The sequence below is a fragment of the Artemia franciscana genome, chromosome 14 (assembly GCF_032884065.1).
Source record: "Artemia franciscana chromosome 14, ASM3288406v1, whole genome shotgun sequence".
Lineage (NCBI taxonomy): Eukaryota > Metazoa > Arthropoda > Branchiopoda > Anostraca > Artemiidae > Artemia > Artemia franciscana.
The window spans coordinates 38,846,660-38,867,222 of NC_088876.1; the positions used below are offsets into that span (position 1 = coordinate 38,846,660).

General features: G+C 33.5%; 1 protein-coding gene across 1 annotated transcript in view; it reads right to left on the minus strand.

Moving 5' to 3' along the window:
- Nucleotides 1-20,555, minus strand: part of LOC136035691 (signal peptidase complex catalytic subunit SEC11C-like) — a 35,180-nt gene extending 14,625 nt beyond the window's left edge. The window contains exons 1-2 of the mRNA XM_065717624.1: nt 20,342-20,555; nt 8,564-8,673 (exon numbers count right to left, since the gene is read on the minus strand). Of these exons, the coding sequence (XP_065573696.1) occupies nt 8,564-8,673; nt 20,342-20,392 (161 nt within the window). The 5' untranslated portion in view covers nt 20,393-20,555. The remainder of the gene's footprint in view (nt 1-8,563; nt 8,674-20,341) is intronic.
- Nucleotides 20,556-20,563: the final 8 nt, after the last annotated feature.

Sequence of the window (20,563 nt, forward strand, 5' to 3'; positions counted from 1 at the left end):
AGAGATTATAAAGATAATTATGATGGATCCTAGAACTGTCAGCACAAGTGTGAGCAAAATAAAGCCCTGGCTAAATAGATTAAATCCCACTAGTTATAAAAGTAAAATAATGAACAATATTTTACCGAAGGAATCTTGAAGGCTAGGGCCACTCATATTAAAAAAAAAAAAAAAAAAATGTTTCATTTTACGTAAAACTTAATAGAAGAGATTATGAAGATAATTATGATGGGTCCTAGAACTGTCAGCACAAGTGTGAGCAAAATAAAGCCCTGGCTAAATAGACTAAATCCCACTAGTTATAAAAGTGAAATGATTAAACAATATTTTATCGAAGGAATCTTGAAGGCTAGGGCCACTCATATTAAAAAAAAAACAAATGTTTCGTTTTACGTAAAACTTAATAGTAGAGACTATAAAGATAATTATGATGGATCCTAGAACTGTCAGCACAAGTGTGAGCAAAATAAAGCCCTGGCTAAATAGACTAAATCCCACTAGTTATAAAAGTGAAATGATTAAACAATATTTTATCGAAGGAATCTTGAAGGCTAGGGCCACTCATATTAAGAAAAAAACAAATGTTTCGTTTTACGTAAAACTTAATAGTAGAGATTATAAAGATAATTATGATGGATCCTAGAACTGTCAGCACAAGTGTGAGCAAAATAAAGCCCTGGCTAAATAGATTAAATCCCACTAGTTATAAAAGTGAAATAATTAAACAATATTTTATCGAAGGAATCTTGAAGGCTAGGGCCACTCATATTAAAAAAAAACAAATGTTTCGTTTTACGTAAAACTTAATACAAGAGATTATAAAGATAATTATGATGGATCCTAGAACTGTCAGCACAAGTGTGAGCAAAATAAAGCCCTGGCTAAATAGATTAAATCCCACTAGTTATAAAAGTGAAATGATTAAACAATATTTTATCGAAGGAATCTTGAAGGCTAGGGCCACTCATATTAAAAAAAAATGTTTCATTTTATGTAAAACTTAATAGAAGAGATTATGAAGATAATTATGATGGATCCTAGAACTGTCAGAACAAGTGTGAGCAAAATAAAGCCTTGGCTAAATAGATTAAATCCCACTAGTTATAAAAGTGAAATGATTAAACAATATTTTATCGAAGGAATCTTGAAGGCTAGGGCCACTCATATTAAAAAAAAAAATGTTTCATTTTATGTAAAACTTAATAGAAGAGATTATGAAGATAATTATGATGGGTCCTAGAACTGTCAACACAAGTGTGAGCAAAATAAAGCCCTGCCTAAATAGACTAAATCCCACTAGTTATAAAAGTGAAATAATTAAACAATATTTTATCGAAGGAATTTTGAAGGCTAGGGCCACTCATATTAAAAAAAAAACAAATGTTTCATTTTACGTAAAACTTAATAGTAGAGATTATAAAGATAATTATGATGGGTCCTAGAACTGTCAACACAAGTGTGAGCAAAATAAAGCCCTGCCTAAATAGACTAAATCCCACTAGTTATAAAAGTGAAATAATGAAACAATATTTTACCGAAGGAATCTTGAAGGCTAGGGCCACTCATATTAAAAAAAACAAATGTTTCGTTTTACGTAAAACTTAATAGTAGAGATTATGAAGATAATTATGATGGGTCCTAGAACTGTCAACACAAGTGTGAGCAAAATAAAGCCCTGCCTAAATAGACTAAATCCCACTAGTTATAAAAGTGAAATAATGAAACAATATTTTACCGAAGGAATCTTGAAGGCTAGGGCCACTCATATTAAAAAAAAAAAAAAAAAAAAAAAAACAAATGTTTCATTTTACGTAAAACTTAATAGTAGAGATTATAAAGATAATTATGATGGATCCTAGAACTGTCAGCACTAGTGTGAGCAAAATAAAGCCCTGGCTAAATAGACTAAATCCCACTAGTTATAAAAGTGAAATAATGAAACAATATTTTACCGAAGGAATCTTGAAGGCTAGGGCCACTCATATTAAGAAAAAAACAAATGTTTCGTTTTACGTAAAACTTAATAGTAGAGATTATAAAGATAATTATGATGGGTCCTAGAACTGTCAGCACTAGTGTGAGCAAAATAAAGCCCTGGCTAAATAGACTAAATCCCACTAGTTATAAAAGTGAAATAATGAAACAATATTTTACCGAAGGAATCTTGAAGGCTAGGGCCACTCATATTAAGAAAAAAACAAATGTTTCGTTTTACGTAAAACTTAATAGTAGAGATTATAAAGATAATTATGATGGATCCTAGAACTGTCAACACAAGTGTGAGCAAATTAAAGCCCTGGCTAAATAGACTAAATCCCACTAGTTATAAAAGTGAAATAATGAAACAATATTTTACCGAAGGAATCTTGAAGGCTAGGGCCACTCATATTAAGAAAAAAAAACAAAAAAACAAATGTTTCATTTTACGTAAAACTTAATAGTAGAGATTATAAAGATAATTATGATGGATCCTAGAACTGTCAGCACTAGTGTGAGCAAAATAAAGCCCTGGCTAAATAGACTAAATCCCACTAGTTATAAAAGTGAAATAATGAAACAATATTTTACCGAAGGAATCTTGAAGGCTAGGGCCACTCATATTAAGAAAAAAACAAATGTTTCGTTTTACGTAAAACTTAATAGTAGAGATTATAAAGATAATTATGATGGGTCCTAGAACTGTCAGCACTAGTGTGAGCAAAATAAAGCCCTGGCTAAATAGACTAAATCCCACTAGTTATAAAAGTGAAATAATGAAACAATATTTTACCGAAGGAATCTTGAAGGCTAGGGCCACTCATATTAAGAGAAAAAAAAAAAAAAAACAAATGTTTCATTTTACGTAAAACTTAATAGTAGAGATTATAAAGATAATTATGATGGATCCTAGAACTGTCAGCACTAGTGTGAGCAAAATAAAGCCCTGGCTAAATAGACTAAATCCCACTAGTTATAAAAGTGAAATAATGAAACAATATTTTACCGAAGGAATCTTGAAGGCTAGGGCCACTCATATTAAGAAAAAAACAAATGTTTCGTTTTACGTAAAACTTAATAGTAGAGATTATAAAGATAATTATGATGGGTCCTAGAACTGTCAGCACTAGTGTGAGCAAAATAAAGCCCTGGCTAAATAGACTAAATCCCACTAGTTATAAAAGTGAAATAATGAAACAATATTTTACCGAAGGAATCTTGAAGGCTAGGGCCACTCATATTAAGAAAAAAACAAATGTTTCGTTTTACGTAAAACTTAATAGTAGAGATTATAAAGATAATTATGATGGATCCTAGAACTGTCAGCACTAGTGTGAGCAAAATAAAGCCCTGCCTAAATAGACTAAATCCCACTAGTTATAAAAGTGAAATAATGAAACAATATTTTACCGAAGGAATCTTGAAGGCTAGGGCCACTCATATTAAAAAAAAAAAAAACAAATGTTTCATTTTATGTAAAACTTAATAGAAGAGATTATGAAGATAATTATGATGGGTCCTAGAACTGTCAGCCCTAGTGTGAGCAAAATAAGCCCTGCCTAAATAGACTAAATCCCACTAGTTATAAAAGTAAAATAATGAAACAATATTTTACCGAAGGAATCTTGAATGCTAGGGCACCTCATATTAAAAAAAAAAAACAAATGTTTCATATTACGTAAAACTTAATAGTAGAGATTATAAAGGTAATTATGACTGTCCGTACAAATGTGAGTAAAATAAAGCCCTGCCTAAATAGACTAAATCCCACTAATCACAAAAGAGAAACGGTTTAAAAATATTTTACCCAAGGAATCTTGAAGGCTAGGGCTACTTATATTTCAACAAGAAAAAAACAAATGCTTCCTTTAAGGTAAAACTTAATAGTAAAGATTATAAAGATAATCATGGTGGATCCTAGAATTGGTCAGCACAAGTGTGAGCAAAATAAAACCCCACGTAAATAGGCTAAATTCGACTAATCATAGAAGTGAAACAGTTAAACAATATTTTATCGATGGAATCTTGAAGGCTAGGGCCACTCATATTAAAAAAATAAAAGTTTATTTTTACGTCGAACTTACTAGTAGAGATTATAAAGATAATCAGGATGGATCCCAAAACTTTGTATTTGTTGTCCGTGATCGTTAATCTCGACATTCGTTTAGTATAAAAAACTGACTGAGGGATTGAACAGAATTTTTATTCTATAAAACGTAATCTACAACTTTAAATAACACTAAACAAATAAAAAAACTTATTACCTTCATTCTCTAATAAACTATAAAAAGTACTGAGATGATGCAAAAAAAAAATACACAAATCATAAACGAGAAACGGTCAAATAAGACTTAGTCACAAGGATTTTGAGGATTTAGGATCCTCGGATTAAATTTTTATAAATATATATATATATATATACATATATATATATATATATATATATATATATATATATATATATATATATATATATATATATATATATATATATATATATATATATATATATCCTTAGGCCGAATTGAAATACTATTCAGTAAAGAAGCAATTTTCGGCGTACTGTGTTTTTGCTCCAAATTATCCATCTGAATTAGCTATATTAACAACAAAATTCTTACTTCATTCTTATCATAGAAACTCTAATCAACAGATTTTTATACCTGCTTTCAGTCTAAGGGCATCCCACCCCTTGTCCCTGAATATAGCTTTAACACTGAACTTGCTAATTTTATTAATTCGCATAAGTTTGCTCGTACTCATTCCTTGCCAACAATTAGTTCATAATGCCAGCTGAAAAATTTAGGAGAGGAATGAGGTGGGGGGGGGGGAAGAATTCCATAAAATGAAACTAAACATAAAGTTCTTTAAACGGTGCTTCTCTGATAACTATAAAGCAAGAAATACGTTTTTATTTTAGCTAATTTAGAAGGGGAGCTTGCAGGAAAATTACCCCTTATCAGTTTGATCCGACAAATCCACCATTTTAAAATCCCTGTCAGATCCCACAGAGGCAGAGCTAGGTTTAACTAAGCCCCAACTTAAAATTCTGACAGTTAAAATATTGCAGTTACCTTTACCTTAGCAGTAGTTTTATTCCAAAGGTTATTCAACATATCACTACATACACTTTTATGTGACATCCTACAAACAACGAGACAGCCTTTTACCTTACCCCTCCTCTGTATTTTAAGTAACCTAGTGGAATGAAATTTTAAATTAAATGTGACGAATCTATTTAAATAAATATTACATTTGCACCAAAAAACACGGGCTGGAGTTGTTCTGATGTTGTGGTTTTCAACTCTGCTCTAAGCTATGTTCCCGTCCCTATCACAGAAGGGAAATCCAACCCGCACAATCTCACTGTAGTATGAACTGTCTCTATACTATTAAAGAGCCTATGATTTTTTTTTCTAATATAAATCCTACTGTTCGTTTGACTGGAGATAGATAGTCAAAAGTAGTTCATCCGCAAAATGAAGACTTATGCAGCTTAACAATCCTCAAATTTTATAGTTGGTTAAAAAAACAAAACAGAAAAGTGTAAATGGAAAACTACCAAGAGGTATGTCACGGTTCAAAACAAAACGGGAAGCTGCACTTAAGTAATTCTTCAGGTCAGTGAACTTAAAATAGTAAAAATAGTTTCCGATTTGAAAAAAATATCTGATCTAAAAAATAACAAACAATACTACCGCTGATAAAAAAAAAATGACTGAACATTCAAATTCTGCCTAAGATTAAACTGAGATCGAAAGTTTAGTTTTTCTACCTTTTTATTAGTTTTTTTTAGGTACTTCGTACAGAAAAAGTTGTCAGAACTTCCAAAGGAGCTCATTTGATTGGAAATTGAAAGTTCTAGTGTTTTTTTAAGAGTCAAAACTGATTGGAGGGAAGACATTCCCCCTTTCTTTTAGTATTAGTTCTCAAGTAGAAAAACATAAAAAAACTTCTACTATTGAAGCTCTATATGATTGAAGAGCTAAGGAATTATGTTTATTGCTAGATTTTTAAGGAGCTAGGATACAAGCAAGTGGAGCAGGAAAAAGTCGCTACCCTATTATTAAAGGTCTAAAATTTGGCAGGCAAAGATTGACTTTGGACATGCAAAATATTCATGACTGGCGAAATATTCAGCAAACATGTAAAGTTCATATAGTACTAGCCGTTTTTGGATAACTATCAATATTAGACTTTATTCAAATAATATTATGGCAGGTCACAATCAAACATCCTTGAGACAATAGTTTTTCAGTACATTCTTTTTCTATCTGAATATGTAAAATGAAACTTCAATTCAATTCTCCAGACATGAAATTCAACAGTGGCCAGAAGAATGCCACTGTTATGTGAGTATGCCTTTTTTTCGTTTTTATAAGTGACTTTTTCCCTGTCAATATAAATCAACCGTAGCATGTCCCAGTATTACAAATTTATTGCAACAAAATATGAAGCTAATGCATTCAATTGTCTTGGTTGTGGAACATGGAATCACATATTGTTATGTAGCCTATTAAAATTCTTGTATTGACCTATACCTTGTTATTTGATGCAGACCTGTGGCATTTTAAGTGCACCTTGTCATCTGCTCATACAGATCAGACTTTTTATAAGTTGTTGAACTGTTGCCGTAACCTCTACGTGCGCAACTGGAATATTAAAAATATCTTGGAGCTTTATGTGTGCCACTGGACAATCAAAAATATCTTGGAACTTTATGATAATCTTATTAATGGTTACACCAATTTTGTTTCTGACACCGTAATTAGCTAAAAACAATTGATTACTGATGTTACACAGAAGTAATGTACATCAATTGGCTTTTCAAATCTTTGTTTATTTTAAGCAGCATCCATGATGATGATGAAAGTTGCAAAAACAATAGAAGTACTGACAAATGGCATAAAAAATAATAGAAAATTGTTAGAAACAAATCGAGATTAGGGAGGATACTTAGCTCTAGACCCCGCCCCTACTTATGTTTATAGCTGAGATTACTCATTTTTCAAACGATTTGAGCGCCAATTGAGCTTTGAGAAAGTAAGGTTCAATTTTTGCCTTCAATTAATTATTGCCAATTGCCCGAGGTCCATGAATACCTTCCTGTCTTAAAATCTATTGGATCCAGGTTAAAATGTTGATCCATTTGATGAATCTATTCATGTTTCTGACACCGTAAAATGTTGATCTATTCATGGACCTCGGGCAATCCATTTGATGACTGTATAACTCTGCCCTGGAAACATGTACTGTCATGATAGCATGGGTCATGACAGTGATTTTGACTATACAGTCATCAAATGGATCAACATTTTAACCTGGATCCAATAGATTTTAAGACAGGAAGGTATTCATGGACCTCGGGCAATCCATTTGATGACTGTATAGTCAAAATCACTGTCATGACCCATGCTATAATGACAGTACATGTTTCCAGGGCAGAGTTATGGCTAGACTTAAATCAAGAAAGCAAAATTACCTCAGTGTCTCACTTTAGTATCAAACGTAAACATAATTAATCATAATTAAACATAATTAATTTGATTAATAATTAATCAAAAGTACAAGCAGCAAACTTTCAAGGAGGAGGGGATATTTGTTCAGGGGAAAGGGATATAAATGAGAGTGTTGAGCCAATAAGGGGATTCCCGCTGTGTGCAAGCACGAATGTAGATAATCAGGCAATTGTAGCTTCAGAAGCTTTGCTTTGTGAACATAAGTATGGCTTCAAGACTACTGCTCCTGGGGGGTTTGTCTAAGGAAAGGGACTTCCAGGTTTCAGCTACATTCTTAGCTAAATCTTATTTTAGCCTTTTGATCCTTAAGAATTGGGAAGGAGCAAGGGTGTGGATTTGAAAACATACCCTCAATTCCTAATTTTGACTGCAGTTGTAAAGCTCATTCCGCAGACATTTATCTTAGCCACCATTTTTAGACAAGAAGATAAATTATATTGAAACCAAAGTTGTGATTTCTTAAAAAGTAAGTATATTATTTCCTTTTGTTGAAGATCTTTGTAAAATATCTTTGTAAATGTTGAAGAAGTTTTGTAAAATATACATATTCTTTTAAGCATAAATTCTCATATATTTTTGTAGGCTATATGTTTTATATAAGCAAGCGAATCCGAAAAAATTAAATTTGCATATAAAATTTTATGAGTCCATAGAAATTTTATCGACTAACTGCAGTTGTTTCCAGCCATTAACGAACTTCTAATAGCATATGAAAACAGATGTTAGAGATAAAAATATTTATGCACACAAACTACAAAATACAGGGACCAACAGTCATTCCTAGGGAGGGGGGACCCGGTCAGCAGCCCCAGGTCGCACAGCTGAGGGTGGGGCACCGTGGCTGGGGGATTTCCTACTTTTATTGTTTTTTTTTTATTTTAAAGTCGGGAGGGCGGCGCTACAATTAATTTTTCCTGGGCACCCTAGTAACAGTTCTGGGGACCAACAAGATCAATCAGTTGATTTTTTTTTTCCTATTGAAATTCTTATTTGTTTAGATCAATCAGTATTTTATCACCGCCCTAATCGAATAGCACTACACAGTTTCTACCGTCTGAGTCACTTACCTTAAAACTACAACAATTGGGCTTTCACTACCAGTCACAACCATCAATCCTTTCCAGATCATTAAAGCAGACGAAACTATCATCCCAAAACTTAATATTTGATAGTATACCTGTAAATGGATGCAAAATTTAAATTAACTTTTTTATGTTTTCAGCATTTACAGCACAATAAATAGGTCTGCTTATTTGAAATGAGCTGCCAGTGAGTATTAGGATGGCTGAACACCTAATTTCATTTAAGAAAAAATTAAAAGATAATTTGTTAGGAAGTAATGATTTTTTTTTTTTTTTGGGGGGGGGGGCAGGGAAGGGGTCTGTGCAGTATGGTAGAGGGCAGTTTTTGGGGAGGGGGGGGTGAATTTTGTTTGTTGGGGGGAATATTGTGTTGATTGTTTAATTGAGAGATTGATTTGAGTTCGAGTTGATTATAGTTATGTTGTGATTTGTATTAGAATATATATTATTACTTGCTACTGCTGTACGTCTACAAAACTGTAAAGTTTTTCTTGGCATGGCGGCATTTTGTAGAAGATGTGTTTTGGTTTTGTATGTGAAGACAAGAAAAAGGAAAAAATAATGTAGTGTTCTTGTTTTCTTTCTTTTGCAAAAAGATTTAGTTTTCCAAGATTCCTACTGATGTTGGAGAGTTTATGGCTGTATTTTCAAAGAGATGTATGTACTTTAATGTATGTACTGTATGTATAGATGTATATACTGTATGCACTTTAAAGAGAAGAGCAAAACGGGAGCATTTAGTTCTAAAGTATTTAGAAATCTTTCTTTCATGTTTTCTTGCTTTTAAAAAAAGATTTAGTTTTCCAAGAGTCAGCCAGATATTCCTCTTTGGACAAATGAAATTACACAAAGCCTACAAGCCAAAACTGATGGAATGCCAAAAATGCCGAAAACTGGGACACACAAAAACGAATGCAGTGAACTCTTGCAAACCAGCAGTAAATGTACGAGTTCCTATCCCAAAGGAATGCTAAATAGTAAAACAGATCAATAAACATTCATAAACTGTAAAGGTCCCCATGATTCTTCCAATAAAACATTATGCCCTGCATATAAAAAATGAGCACTAGCGCTGTCAATAGCAGCAAATAAAGCTATACCTTACCTATTTGCAGCTCTAGAAACAAGTACAACCCAAACACCCAAACTAAACCTTTTATGACACTACCCAATACTAACACTCACAGAACACCCAACACCAATATACTCAAAACAACAAGCAACCCCCACAAGACTTTCCCCAAAATACCCCAGATCACAATCCCACTGGAGAGAATCACCAATGCTGAGCCAGCTAGACTCCTCATCCAACAAAAAAAAAGGTTTATCTGGCCACCCCTCCCAAGCAGAACTGAATTAGAAGCATTACCAGGAATTAATCCCCTAATTAATGACAACCCTGATGAACACCCAAACAAACTAACACCTAATATATGCTTCTTCGCATTAAACTCCAACACAGTTGAGTGTATGAGCCTACAACAGCCATGAAAAGCAACAATCATAAATGACTTGGCAATCATGTACCTAACCAATCACATGCTTATTCAAACAAAAAAGAACAAAGCAGCACATTTTAATGCTTCAATAGAATGTAAGATCACTTTCAGAAAATAAGTTAAGTCAACTAATATCTTTTGTAAATGAAAATTCGGTTAATACTGCTTGCCTTAAGAAAACTCACCTGACCAAAAACCAACAAATAAAGTCCCCAGGATGTACTATCCTCAGAAAGGATAGATCAGAAAGAAAAGATGGTGGTGCAGCTTTAGTAATAAGTAATAATATAACATTTTGTGGAATTAACTTTCCTGATTTTTTAAATGATGCTGATACAATTGGAATTAATGTATGGCTGAATAACACCAAAACTTACATAATAAGCTTCTATAACCCTAATGACCAAACTACAGATGTCATGGACTTATTCAGTTATCTAAGTATTTCTAATATGCTAAAAAAAACATGATTATTTATGGAGATTTTTATGCCCACAGCCTTTTGTGGGGGGACAAGCCAGCAAATAAAGCTGCTAAGTTTATTGAATGTTTGATCTCAGATAATACTGAACTTACAATTGCTACCCCTCCAAGTCTAAGCACGTATTTTGACCCCAAAAGTGGTAAATTTTTTACAATTGACCTACAAATGGTGTCAATAAATATTTTGAATAAAATTCTTCTAAAAAAAATTAATAACCTTTGCACCAACCCCTTTGCCATAGTCTCTTCAATAAAGTCCTAGTTCCCGAATTTCTTGATTTTAAAAAACCGTACAACAATGTGAACTGCTTCTCCATTTACAAAAAAAATTAAGCAAACAGAAAACGAGTTTTAATTTTGTCAAAGCAGTGAACAAAAAATAGAATATGAAAACTACACTTTAACTAAAGCAATAAAAATACTCCGAGTATTTCGGCCCCACGTCCGGGAGCCTTTCTCAACAGAAAAAGAATTATAAATGACAAAAAAAGAAGAAATTTTTTAAGACATAACACAAAAAACACGACAACTAAAACAAAACAAAAAAAAGATATATAAACAATAAATAAATAAGAACAACTCACATTATAAATTTATGTTCTTATTACATTTCATTATGCTCTTATTTATTTATTGTTTATATCTTTTTTTGTTGTGTTTTAGTTGTTGTGGTTTTTTTGTGTTATGTCTAAAAAAATCATTTTTTTTGTTTGTAATTTTTTTTCCGTTGAGAAAGGCTCCCAGACATGGGGCCGAAATATTCAGAGTATTTTAATTTTTTTTTAGTTAAAGTGTAATTTTTATATTTTATTTTTTGCTCACTGCTCTGTCGAAATTAAAAACCGTTTTCTCTTTGCTTAATTTTTTGTAGATCCTTTTAGCCAAACTTGCAAGTCTTGGATTACCCACAAAGCTAGCATCCTTCATAAAATCTTTTATTGAAAATAAATGTTTCATTGTTTGTGTAGGTTCAGCCTTCTCAGGTCTTACAAAGGGTGCAGTCCTGAGCTGCCTAATCTTCTCCCTATTTCTCTGGGACATGAGCCTCCCACATACCAATTTAGAATATACTGATGATCTAGTATTATGGGAAACTGTGAACAACTTTGAAATTACACATTCAAAGTTGAAAAAGTCACTTCTAATTTGAAAAATTTGCTCAAAAATTTGATTTATCCATTGCACCTACCAAGTCAAAAATCATCCAGTTTCACCATAGTTATAAAAATGTTAATGCAAAACTAATGCTAAATGGCATACCGTAAACATTCCAGAGGATAAGCAAACAAATTGCCTACGTCTTATACTTGACCAAAAACTAAATTTCCACCTTCATATCAAAAATACATTAAAAAATGCTATAGGAAAATCAGAAAAATAAAGACTACTATCCATACCCAGACATTGTAATGAGAAAACTTTACTCCAATTTCATAAATTGCATATAAAACCACAAACTGATTATGGTGCTTGTGCAAAGATCCAAATGCAAAAAATAGAAACAACACAAAATATACAATCCACCTCATATTTGGTCTTAGGAAACCAACAAGTACTAAATTTCTGCTTACTGAGACTGGATTATCAGCAATAAATGAAAGACTAAGATTTCTTTTGATAGCTTATCTGACAAAAATTGAAGCCAATAGGTCACATATCCTGCATAACTGGTTAAGATATGCAGCCATGTATAGAGGCATTGTCCCATCAAAGTCTCTTAAACCCATTTTCCCCAACCCACCCACCCCCCTATGGAGTTGGTCAATCCTGATAATAAACACTAATTTCTCAAAGTCGAATAAAGAACTCACCCCCATTGGTTTCATTAATACAATTACATATAAAGCAGTGCCCAATTTTCACTGATGGTTCCAAAACGAATGAGAAGGTAGCAAGTGCAGCTTTTCTCCCATCACTCAATATTGCACTGGGTGAGAAAATGTATAATGTCTGCAGAGTTAAACGCCATAATCACGCCATTGGAGCATCTTATGAATAATCAACTTTTGAAATCTAATTTACAGAATATTAAAGTTTATTCTTACTCTTGGTCAAGCCTAGAGCTACTATACTCAGCTTCTCAGTATAAGATGGATACAGACAAATTATATTGTCTTATATTTTTTTTTTCATTAATACCAAATATGGTAAGCTATCAAGCTTGTTGCACTAAACATAATAAAAAGAAGTTATGACAATACTGACAACATAATACACACATACAAACCTATAAACAGAACAACTACAACAAACACTGACAAATAATACTATAAATAATTTAAAAATAATTTACTGGGGAAATGTGTTTCTGCTAGTTTTGTTTTGAATCTGTTTATGTCATCTGTTAGAAATATTTCAGGTGGAAGGTCATTCCATGGCTTCCACACTCTGCTGTAAAATGAATTTTGGCCTATTTTCCTTTTCGAAAGTGAGGGGTACAATTTATGTGGGTGATAACAGGTCCTGTTAGTGTCATTAGATGTGAAGAACCGTGATGTACTTATATTATCAATGCCTTTGATTATACAGAATGTGTTAATAATGTCTGCCCTATCCCTTCAGAATTGAAGACTTGGCAATCCTAGCCTGTGCAGTCTATTTTCATACAGCAAATGTTTCAAATAAGGTACAAGCTTAGGTGCTCTTTACTGTATGTTTTCAACCCTTGCTCTGTCTTTTTTATTCAATGGATACCATATTGACGAATTGTATTTGAGTATAGGTTGAACTGTTGATTTATAAATGGCAATAAATGAACAGAGATTAAACTTACAGAAATTGTGTCTGAGACAAAATAGCTGATAGTTTGCCTTACGAGTTACTTCAGAGACATGCCTGTCAAACCTATGACTAGAATCAAAATGAACACCAAGATCACGGACATTTTCAACACGTAAAATTGAATGTCCAGAAAGGTGGTAATGGTAACTTTGTTCTACTTTGCAAAAGTAATGGACGACCCTACATTTATTTTCGTTGACAAACATGGAGTCAACATTACACCAATTGTGCACTGCATCCAAGTCTTTTTGAAGCAATGAAGCTTCATCTGAATTTGTCAAGGAGCAGTAAAGCTTTACATCAACCACAAACTGTGGAATGGTGGACAACAAGAGGCAAGTCATTGATGAAAAGGCAGAAAAGTATCAGACCAAGGCAACTACCTTGTGGAACACCACTCAAAACCGAGGACAAACCGAGGACACTCAAAACCTCAGCAGAGGACAAAGCATCACCTACAATCACTTTCTGCATCCTGCCTGTTAGATAATCACCAATCCAATTCAATGTTCTGGCACCTAGGTGATATATCTCACACTTTTGAAGTAAAAGCAGAATGGAAATTTTATTGAATGCCTTAGAAAAATCTATATAAATGCAATCAAACCTGAGACCTTCATCTGCCATTCTATGGAAGTCAGTAATTACTTGCAAAAGATGTGTATTACATGAACATTTTTTTACAGCAACAGTGTTGAGATGGATGCCAAAGAAGATTTGATTCAAAATAATTTTTTATTCTCTTGATAATTAGTCATTCCATAATTCTGGAAAAAATTGAAGTGTTTGATATTGGTCTATAGTTTTTAAATTGTGTTTTTGTGCCACTTTCATATAGGGGTTTAATTATTGCTTTTTTTCCATGCCAAAGGGCAAGTACCAGATGCCAGACTATACAAATATGTCAGTGGTTCAGTGAGTACTATTGCAAGTTCTTGGATCATATGGTTTGAAAATTCATGAATGTCTGGTGATTTATTTGTGTCAACATGCTTCAGACTTCAAAAACTTGTTGATCATCAAAGTCAGAATCATCAAAATCTATTGTGAAATTGGTAGAAAAAATAGGATCTATAAGAGTTTCACTGAGAGGTTGTGTAAAAACAGATGAGATAAGTTTATTAAAATGTTCAGCTTTTTCATTATCATTGTCTATATTTGTCTGTGTTTCAGGGTTAGTGAATGAAGTCGAGGATATTATTGATACTCTTGCCTCAAGAGGCATAAGGACATACCTTCAGTACATTCCAAGCCATTCAAGTATAACTGGTAACCATCAGGCTGATGAAATTGCAAAAAATGCTCTAAATGATGATGACGTCCAACCATCATCATCACTAACCAGCAATTCTACAGGATTTAAACCTTATTTCACTTGGACAATGCGATTTAAGGTAATTTAAGGTAAATATTGACCAGCCAAATGGAAGATCAATCCCCATTAGAGACATTTAGTGCTGAAGATTAAATAAGGATAAACCAAATTTACTCTCTTCCCCAATAAGCACCTCTCTAGAATATATAATAAAATTTGGTCAGGCTCAAACGGGCTAAATTTTTAGGCATTTTCAAATCATTCTTCTAATTCAAGTGGCCAAGTTCCCTCATCCCGTCTTCACAGATGTTGCAATACAAAAAATTAAACAATTGACAACTGCCTATTTGAATGTAATATACCGACATTTGCACAGTATATCCTGCAATGTAAACTGTTAGAGTTCTTAAAACACCAGAAATATCACTATCAGCCAACTAGCTGACCATACCTGCAGAGAATTCCAATTTATATCCCCCAAACTTTAAACCCCTAGAATCAAAATCTTTACCACAAGATATCTAATCAGATTCAAGATAAATAAGGAGCAGCTTGCAGTAGCTCATTTCTACTTGTAGAGTGAGACAAAAGGAAAATGGCTGAATAGTCTCAACTGAAAAGCACATGTTTGCTGAAACAGAAGAAGAATAACAATTTCTGTAAGAAGTTAAAATGAGACTGCTCTCAGACTCCAAGTGCTGTTTTTCCAAAGAAGAAAAAGAAGGTATAAAATGCTTAAATCAATGGGTCAGGTTTATTACTACCAACACAATAATAATTCATTTGCACCAAAGCCAACAAGGGCCTTGACATAAGGAACAAGACACCAACCAACAAATGAAGTCAATTAATTTCTAACACATAAATATGGAAATACAAACCAACAAAAAAGACCTCTATGGCTAAGCCCTATTCTCAGGAATTACCCCAAAAATCGTTTTCTTTCTAGTTACTTTCATCCCATTACTGTAATCAATAAAACATTAACAAAATATTTCCTCACATCTGCTGATTCTTTTTGATACCCTACAAAATATAAATGTTTTTTTTTTCAATACCCCCAAACATTGGGCAAAAGTAAGGCCGAATTTGTATATTTCCTTGTTTTCCCAAGAAGTAACCCATTGGCTCTCATACATACCAAATAACTCTTATCCTCTCACAATCCTGTTCCCAAAATAAATGTCTTCCCCTGTATCTTTGACCTATCTATACAAATCTTGACAGGGTCTTTGCCATCTCCTTATGCAACATTTTATCTCCTGGTCCTATAGCCTTTCCTTCATTTGCAAATATACCCATATCTTTGCTTCACAGCTCACCTAGATCACAATCATACTGTATTCTGTACAACACCTGGCCACAAGCCAATCTTATTCTCTTGCAGGGTATCTAAATATGCTACTAACAAGATGGAACCTAGGCATCCTCAGGAGCTTTTCCATAAACCTAGCCACAGACCTTAGGCCCCCCAAGATTACCAAATTATTAACAAATCTAAACATCCCAAGATCAATTCTAATTTGAACACTTTCCAACTTATTTACCAGTTTACTTCTTCCAATTTTACATGTATAGTTACTAGTTGCATAGTTATTAAATGTAACTCTTTGTTGTTCAATTGCAACATGAATATGTAAACTCTTCTTTCCTTTCCAAATTATACCCTAATATTAAACTCAGTCTCTTCATAAAAAACTGATTAATGTAAATAATTTAGCTATAGGGGGACCTAGTTGGTATTACTAAGAACAAAATTTATTGAAGAACATATGTGGAAGATAGAAAATACAATATCTACATTAAGTTTTTTTTTAGAGTTCCAACAGAATAAGATTTTTCAACAGAAAGGGTTGAGACAAAGTGAATGCATAAGTTGGTATATCTTTTATAGTTGTCAAGATTGTTTCTGACCAATTCTAGAAAGACTTGTTCTAAAAATAACTCTTAGAAGCAGTTGCCCCTGGAAAATTGTTCCTTGGGCAATGTGAAGTTAGAAAATAATTTTTACTTCATAGTATGTAGAATAATTGTACCTAACCCATTATTTGTTTCCCAAATAACGGGCCATAGAGCCCTTTGGGATATTATTTTTGTTATTGTTATTTTATGAAAATAAATAGAACTTGAACACACTTTGCATGCAGACCTGCTATAATTTACCCCTATCCCCTATTTTGCAAATATACAGTCCAAGAAATAGGTTCTACTTAGATGAAGAATTGACAATAGGAACTATAATGGATAAAAACCATAAATTTTTGTAAAAATCTGCAACAGTGACTTCATAATATGCAAAATTTAAATAATTAGCACATATTCACTTCTAATCCATTTTTTTACAATTCTATTAATTTTCTTTATTTACAAAATTGCATGCATTTGGATTTGTAAAAACTGTGGTAAAAAAATTACAGTAGTATACTAGGAATTTCTTTGAAACAAGATGCTATCTATAACATTCTTGTAATCCTTAGTCAAGCAATAGTAGTGGCATTACTATATGGTAAGAATTGTATTCAGCAAATTTACAGTTTTCAACATATTTTAGCTAGGATTACAGCAGCCAGTACCCTGGATTTTGATAGACTGCCCTCAGGGAATACACTACTGTTACTGACAAATCAAACCTCTCAAGCTTTATTGCAGTGAACACCAATATCACCTGGAATCCTGGTTCATATGTTCATGCAAAACTGACAGTAGTAGTATGCTATACATCTACTAATGACATCCCTGATGAATCAAAAGACAAATTCTACAGAACACTCAACTCCATAGCCAAAGACATACTACAGAATGTTTTCTAGGAGATTTCTGTGTAAAAGTAGGGAATGACAGATCATTCTCTCCACATGTCCTGGACCAGTAAAGCAAAATGGAGAACTACTGATATACTTTCCACTCCTTGATGACCTTCTGATAAGAGGGACTATATTTGCCTGCTAGGATATACACAAATACTCATGAACATCCCCAATAGCCTTACCTAAAATCAGAATGACCAATGTCTCTGGAGCAAGAGGTAGAGACCAAGCCTACTTAATATAAGGGGGTACAGAGGGGCTGACATTGGCTCAGATCATAGCCAATTGGCAGCAAAAGTTGGCTTCAATTAAGATCAAATAAAAGTGCCAAAAAGGATCCCTCAAATCCAATCTTTGACAACTTACCAGTGAGAGAATTCAAGCAAGCCTTTAAGTTGGAGAGGCAGAACAGATTTGAAGCCCTGTCTTTACACAACAGGAAGAAGAAGCAGCAAAGAGAGGTGACTCAAGAACTATATATAAAAAAAATCACCAATGAAATAATTGGCAGGAGTTCTTCTATTCACTATGGACTGGTAAAATCCTCCTGGGGGTATCCTCATAGCCAAGCAGTCTGCAGTGAACAAAGTCTAGGCTAGCAACTTTGAAAAGCTGTTGACCAAACCTCCACCAGACAACCTGTCACATGTTCTAGCAAAAACTTTGTTCTCCTAAAATGTTAATATGGATCCACTGTCATCCCCAAAAATCATAACAATAGCAAAAAATTTGAAAAACTAGTAGGTCACTTGGCAAAGACTGAATTTCTATAGAAATAATAAAATCAACTGTACTCAAATACTTTACTTTCTGGACAGCTTTGCTTGCAGCAAATCTGGTAAACAGTCAAATTACCTTCCAAGGATCTTCTTAGAAAGGGGATACAACCCTCCCAGGCAACTGGCAGGGAAGCTTCCTGCTTTTTATACCCAGAAAAATTGCTGTCACAAATCTTACTGCAGAGAATCAGCTCAAACTTAACAGACACCTCTGTGACAACCAACAGAAATTCAAATCAAAACATTCTTGTGTAGACCTGATATATACTTTATAGCAAATGATGAAAGATAGCAGAGTTTTATTGAAGATCTATATGACATTCATTAATTCTGAGAAGGCATTTGACCCAATGGGGATTCACAGTCAGTGGAAGATCCTACTGCACTACAGAATCCCCAAAAAGATAGTTTTAACTTATGTTACAAAAACAGTTACTATTTTTTGAAATTAAAGCTGGGCAATTCGTATTTTTGCATTATAAATAAATCTATCAGAAGAGGCTATTGCTACTTTGAACTAATCAAAAGCAATTAGAAGTATACATAATTATCAAACTTTATATGAAGTAATAAACACTTCAAGTACTTGAAGTGTATGTATTAAAACTTTGAGATCACATTTTGAGGTCAAGATAACCCTCCAAGTTCTGATTGCAATGATATATACTGAATAGTGAAGTGAATTTTTTCACCAGTTAATGTTTTGATGTACAAACAAAGTCTATGTTCTGATGAAAATAAAACAAAATGCACAGCCATATCAGCCTCACCCTAAGCATTCCTTGTGAAGACTAACAGTTAGAACAAGTTGTCCATTTCAAATACCTGGGAAGCAAAACTGAAAATAAAAGATCTACCACAATAGAATTGGTCAAGCCAATGGAGCCTTCAATAGCCAACAGAAACTTTGTGGTTCAAAGCTTCTATCTTTGGCTAAAATTACAACTTTTTAATAGCAATGCCTTATGCAGCCAAAACCTGGCACTTGACCACAAAAAAGTGAGGAGAATTCTTACTTTTCAGAACATGTGTCTCAGAAGAATTCTCAGCACCCACTAGCAACAGTGGATGGAAACCAATCCATATGGGTATGGATAAGGCAAACAAGGTCCTTGGTTTGATCAAGCATTCAGTGACAAGTTGTCAGCCAAGAGTTATCAAGAAGCTTTACACAGCACTTGTTCATCCTCATCTTAACTTTGACATGTTGGTTGCCAATCTGTACTTTAAGTGTGACATAGAGATACCTGAGAAGGTCCAACATAGAGCAACCAAGCACCATTTTACCAAACAACAAATCTCCTACAAGCAACAGCTAGAAAAGCTGACATGTCTACCCTAACATACTGTAGAAAGAGAGGAGATGTCATGGTCACATTTAAGATGATGACCAGTGACACCATTAAGTCCATTTTTGATCATAGTGAATAAACCAGAACACAAGGAAACCCCATAAAACTGTATCAAAAATTTAGCAGAAAGCATGAGAAGTTCAACTTCTTCACTAATTACATTGCTTCACTGTGGAACTTACTCAGAAAATCTATAATGTCAGCTAGATCAATTGACAGCTTCAAGATTGGTGTAAACCATGATTGGAGCAGCAAGTCATGTAAGATGCATTAGGACAAGCCAGTATCAGCCAGCAGGGTCTATTAGTTGTCACCTGCTCCTTTTAGCCCTCAAACATACCAGATATAGGCTACATCTAAAGACACCCAACTATGAAACCTAACTGTCTTGTAGGCTATAAACATATATAGGCATTGTGTATAGTGATGGTCTACTCACAAACTACAACAAGAATCTCAAATCAATGTTACCTGGCAACATCTACAAGTTATTCCGCCTTGGTCACTAGAAGATGCAATTCAAGGTAATTTCCTTTTAATGCTATTTTTGGAAAAAGAGAACCAAAGGATCCATCCAGTGGTTTGTTCATCTCCTAACTGGCCAAGTAGGCCTAGTGCATAACAACCCAGATGCATCCATGGTTGAAAGCTGATACAGCTAAAATAACCTCCACATTGTGGAAAAGCAAGCCTAAGATTTTGAGGTCTAATCTAGACATGAAAATTATGAATTTATCAAATATTCACCTGTCTTTTGTTCATTTTCTTGAAATCTTCATACATTTGCTTTACATCCATGTTTTAAAATTTTCTTCTTCCTTTTATGAAGTGTTTTAAGTTTAACAACTTTTTCAAAAGCAAATAATACTCTTTATGATTTTTAATGCCCTTTGGCAGGTCAGGGATGAGCTGGCTTTAGGTGAAAGTTTTCTATTCCGATTAAACTGCAATTTAATTTTTCTATATGAA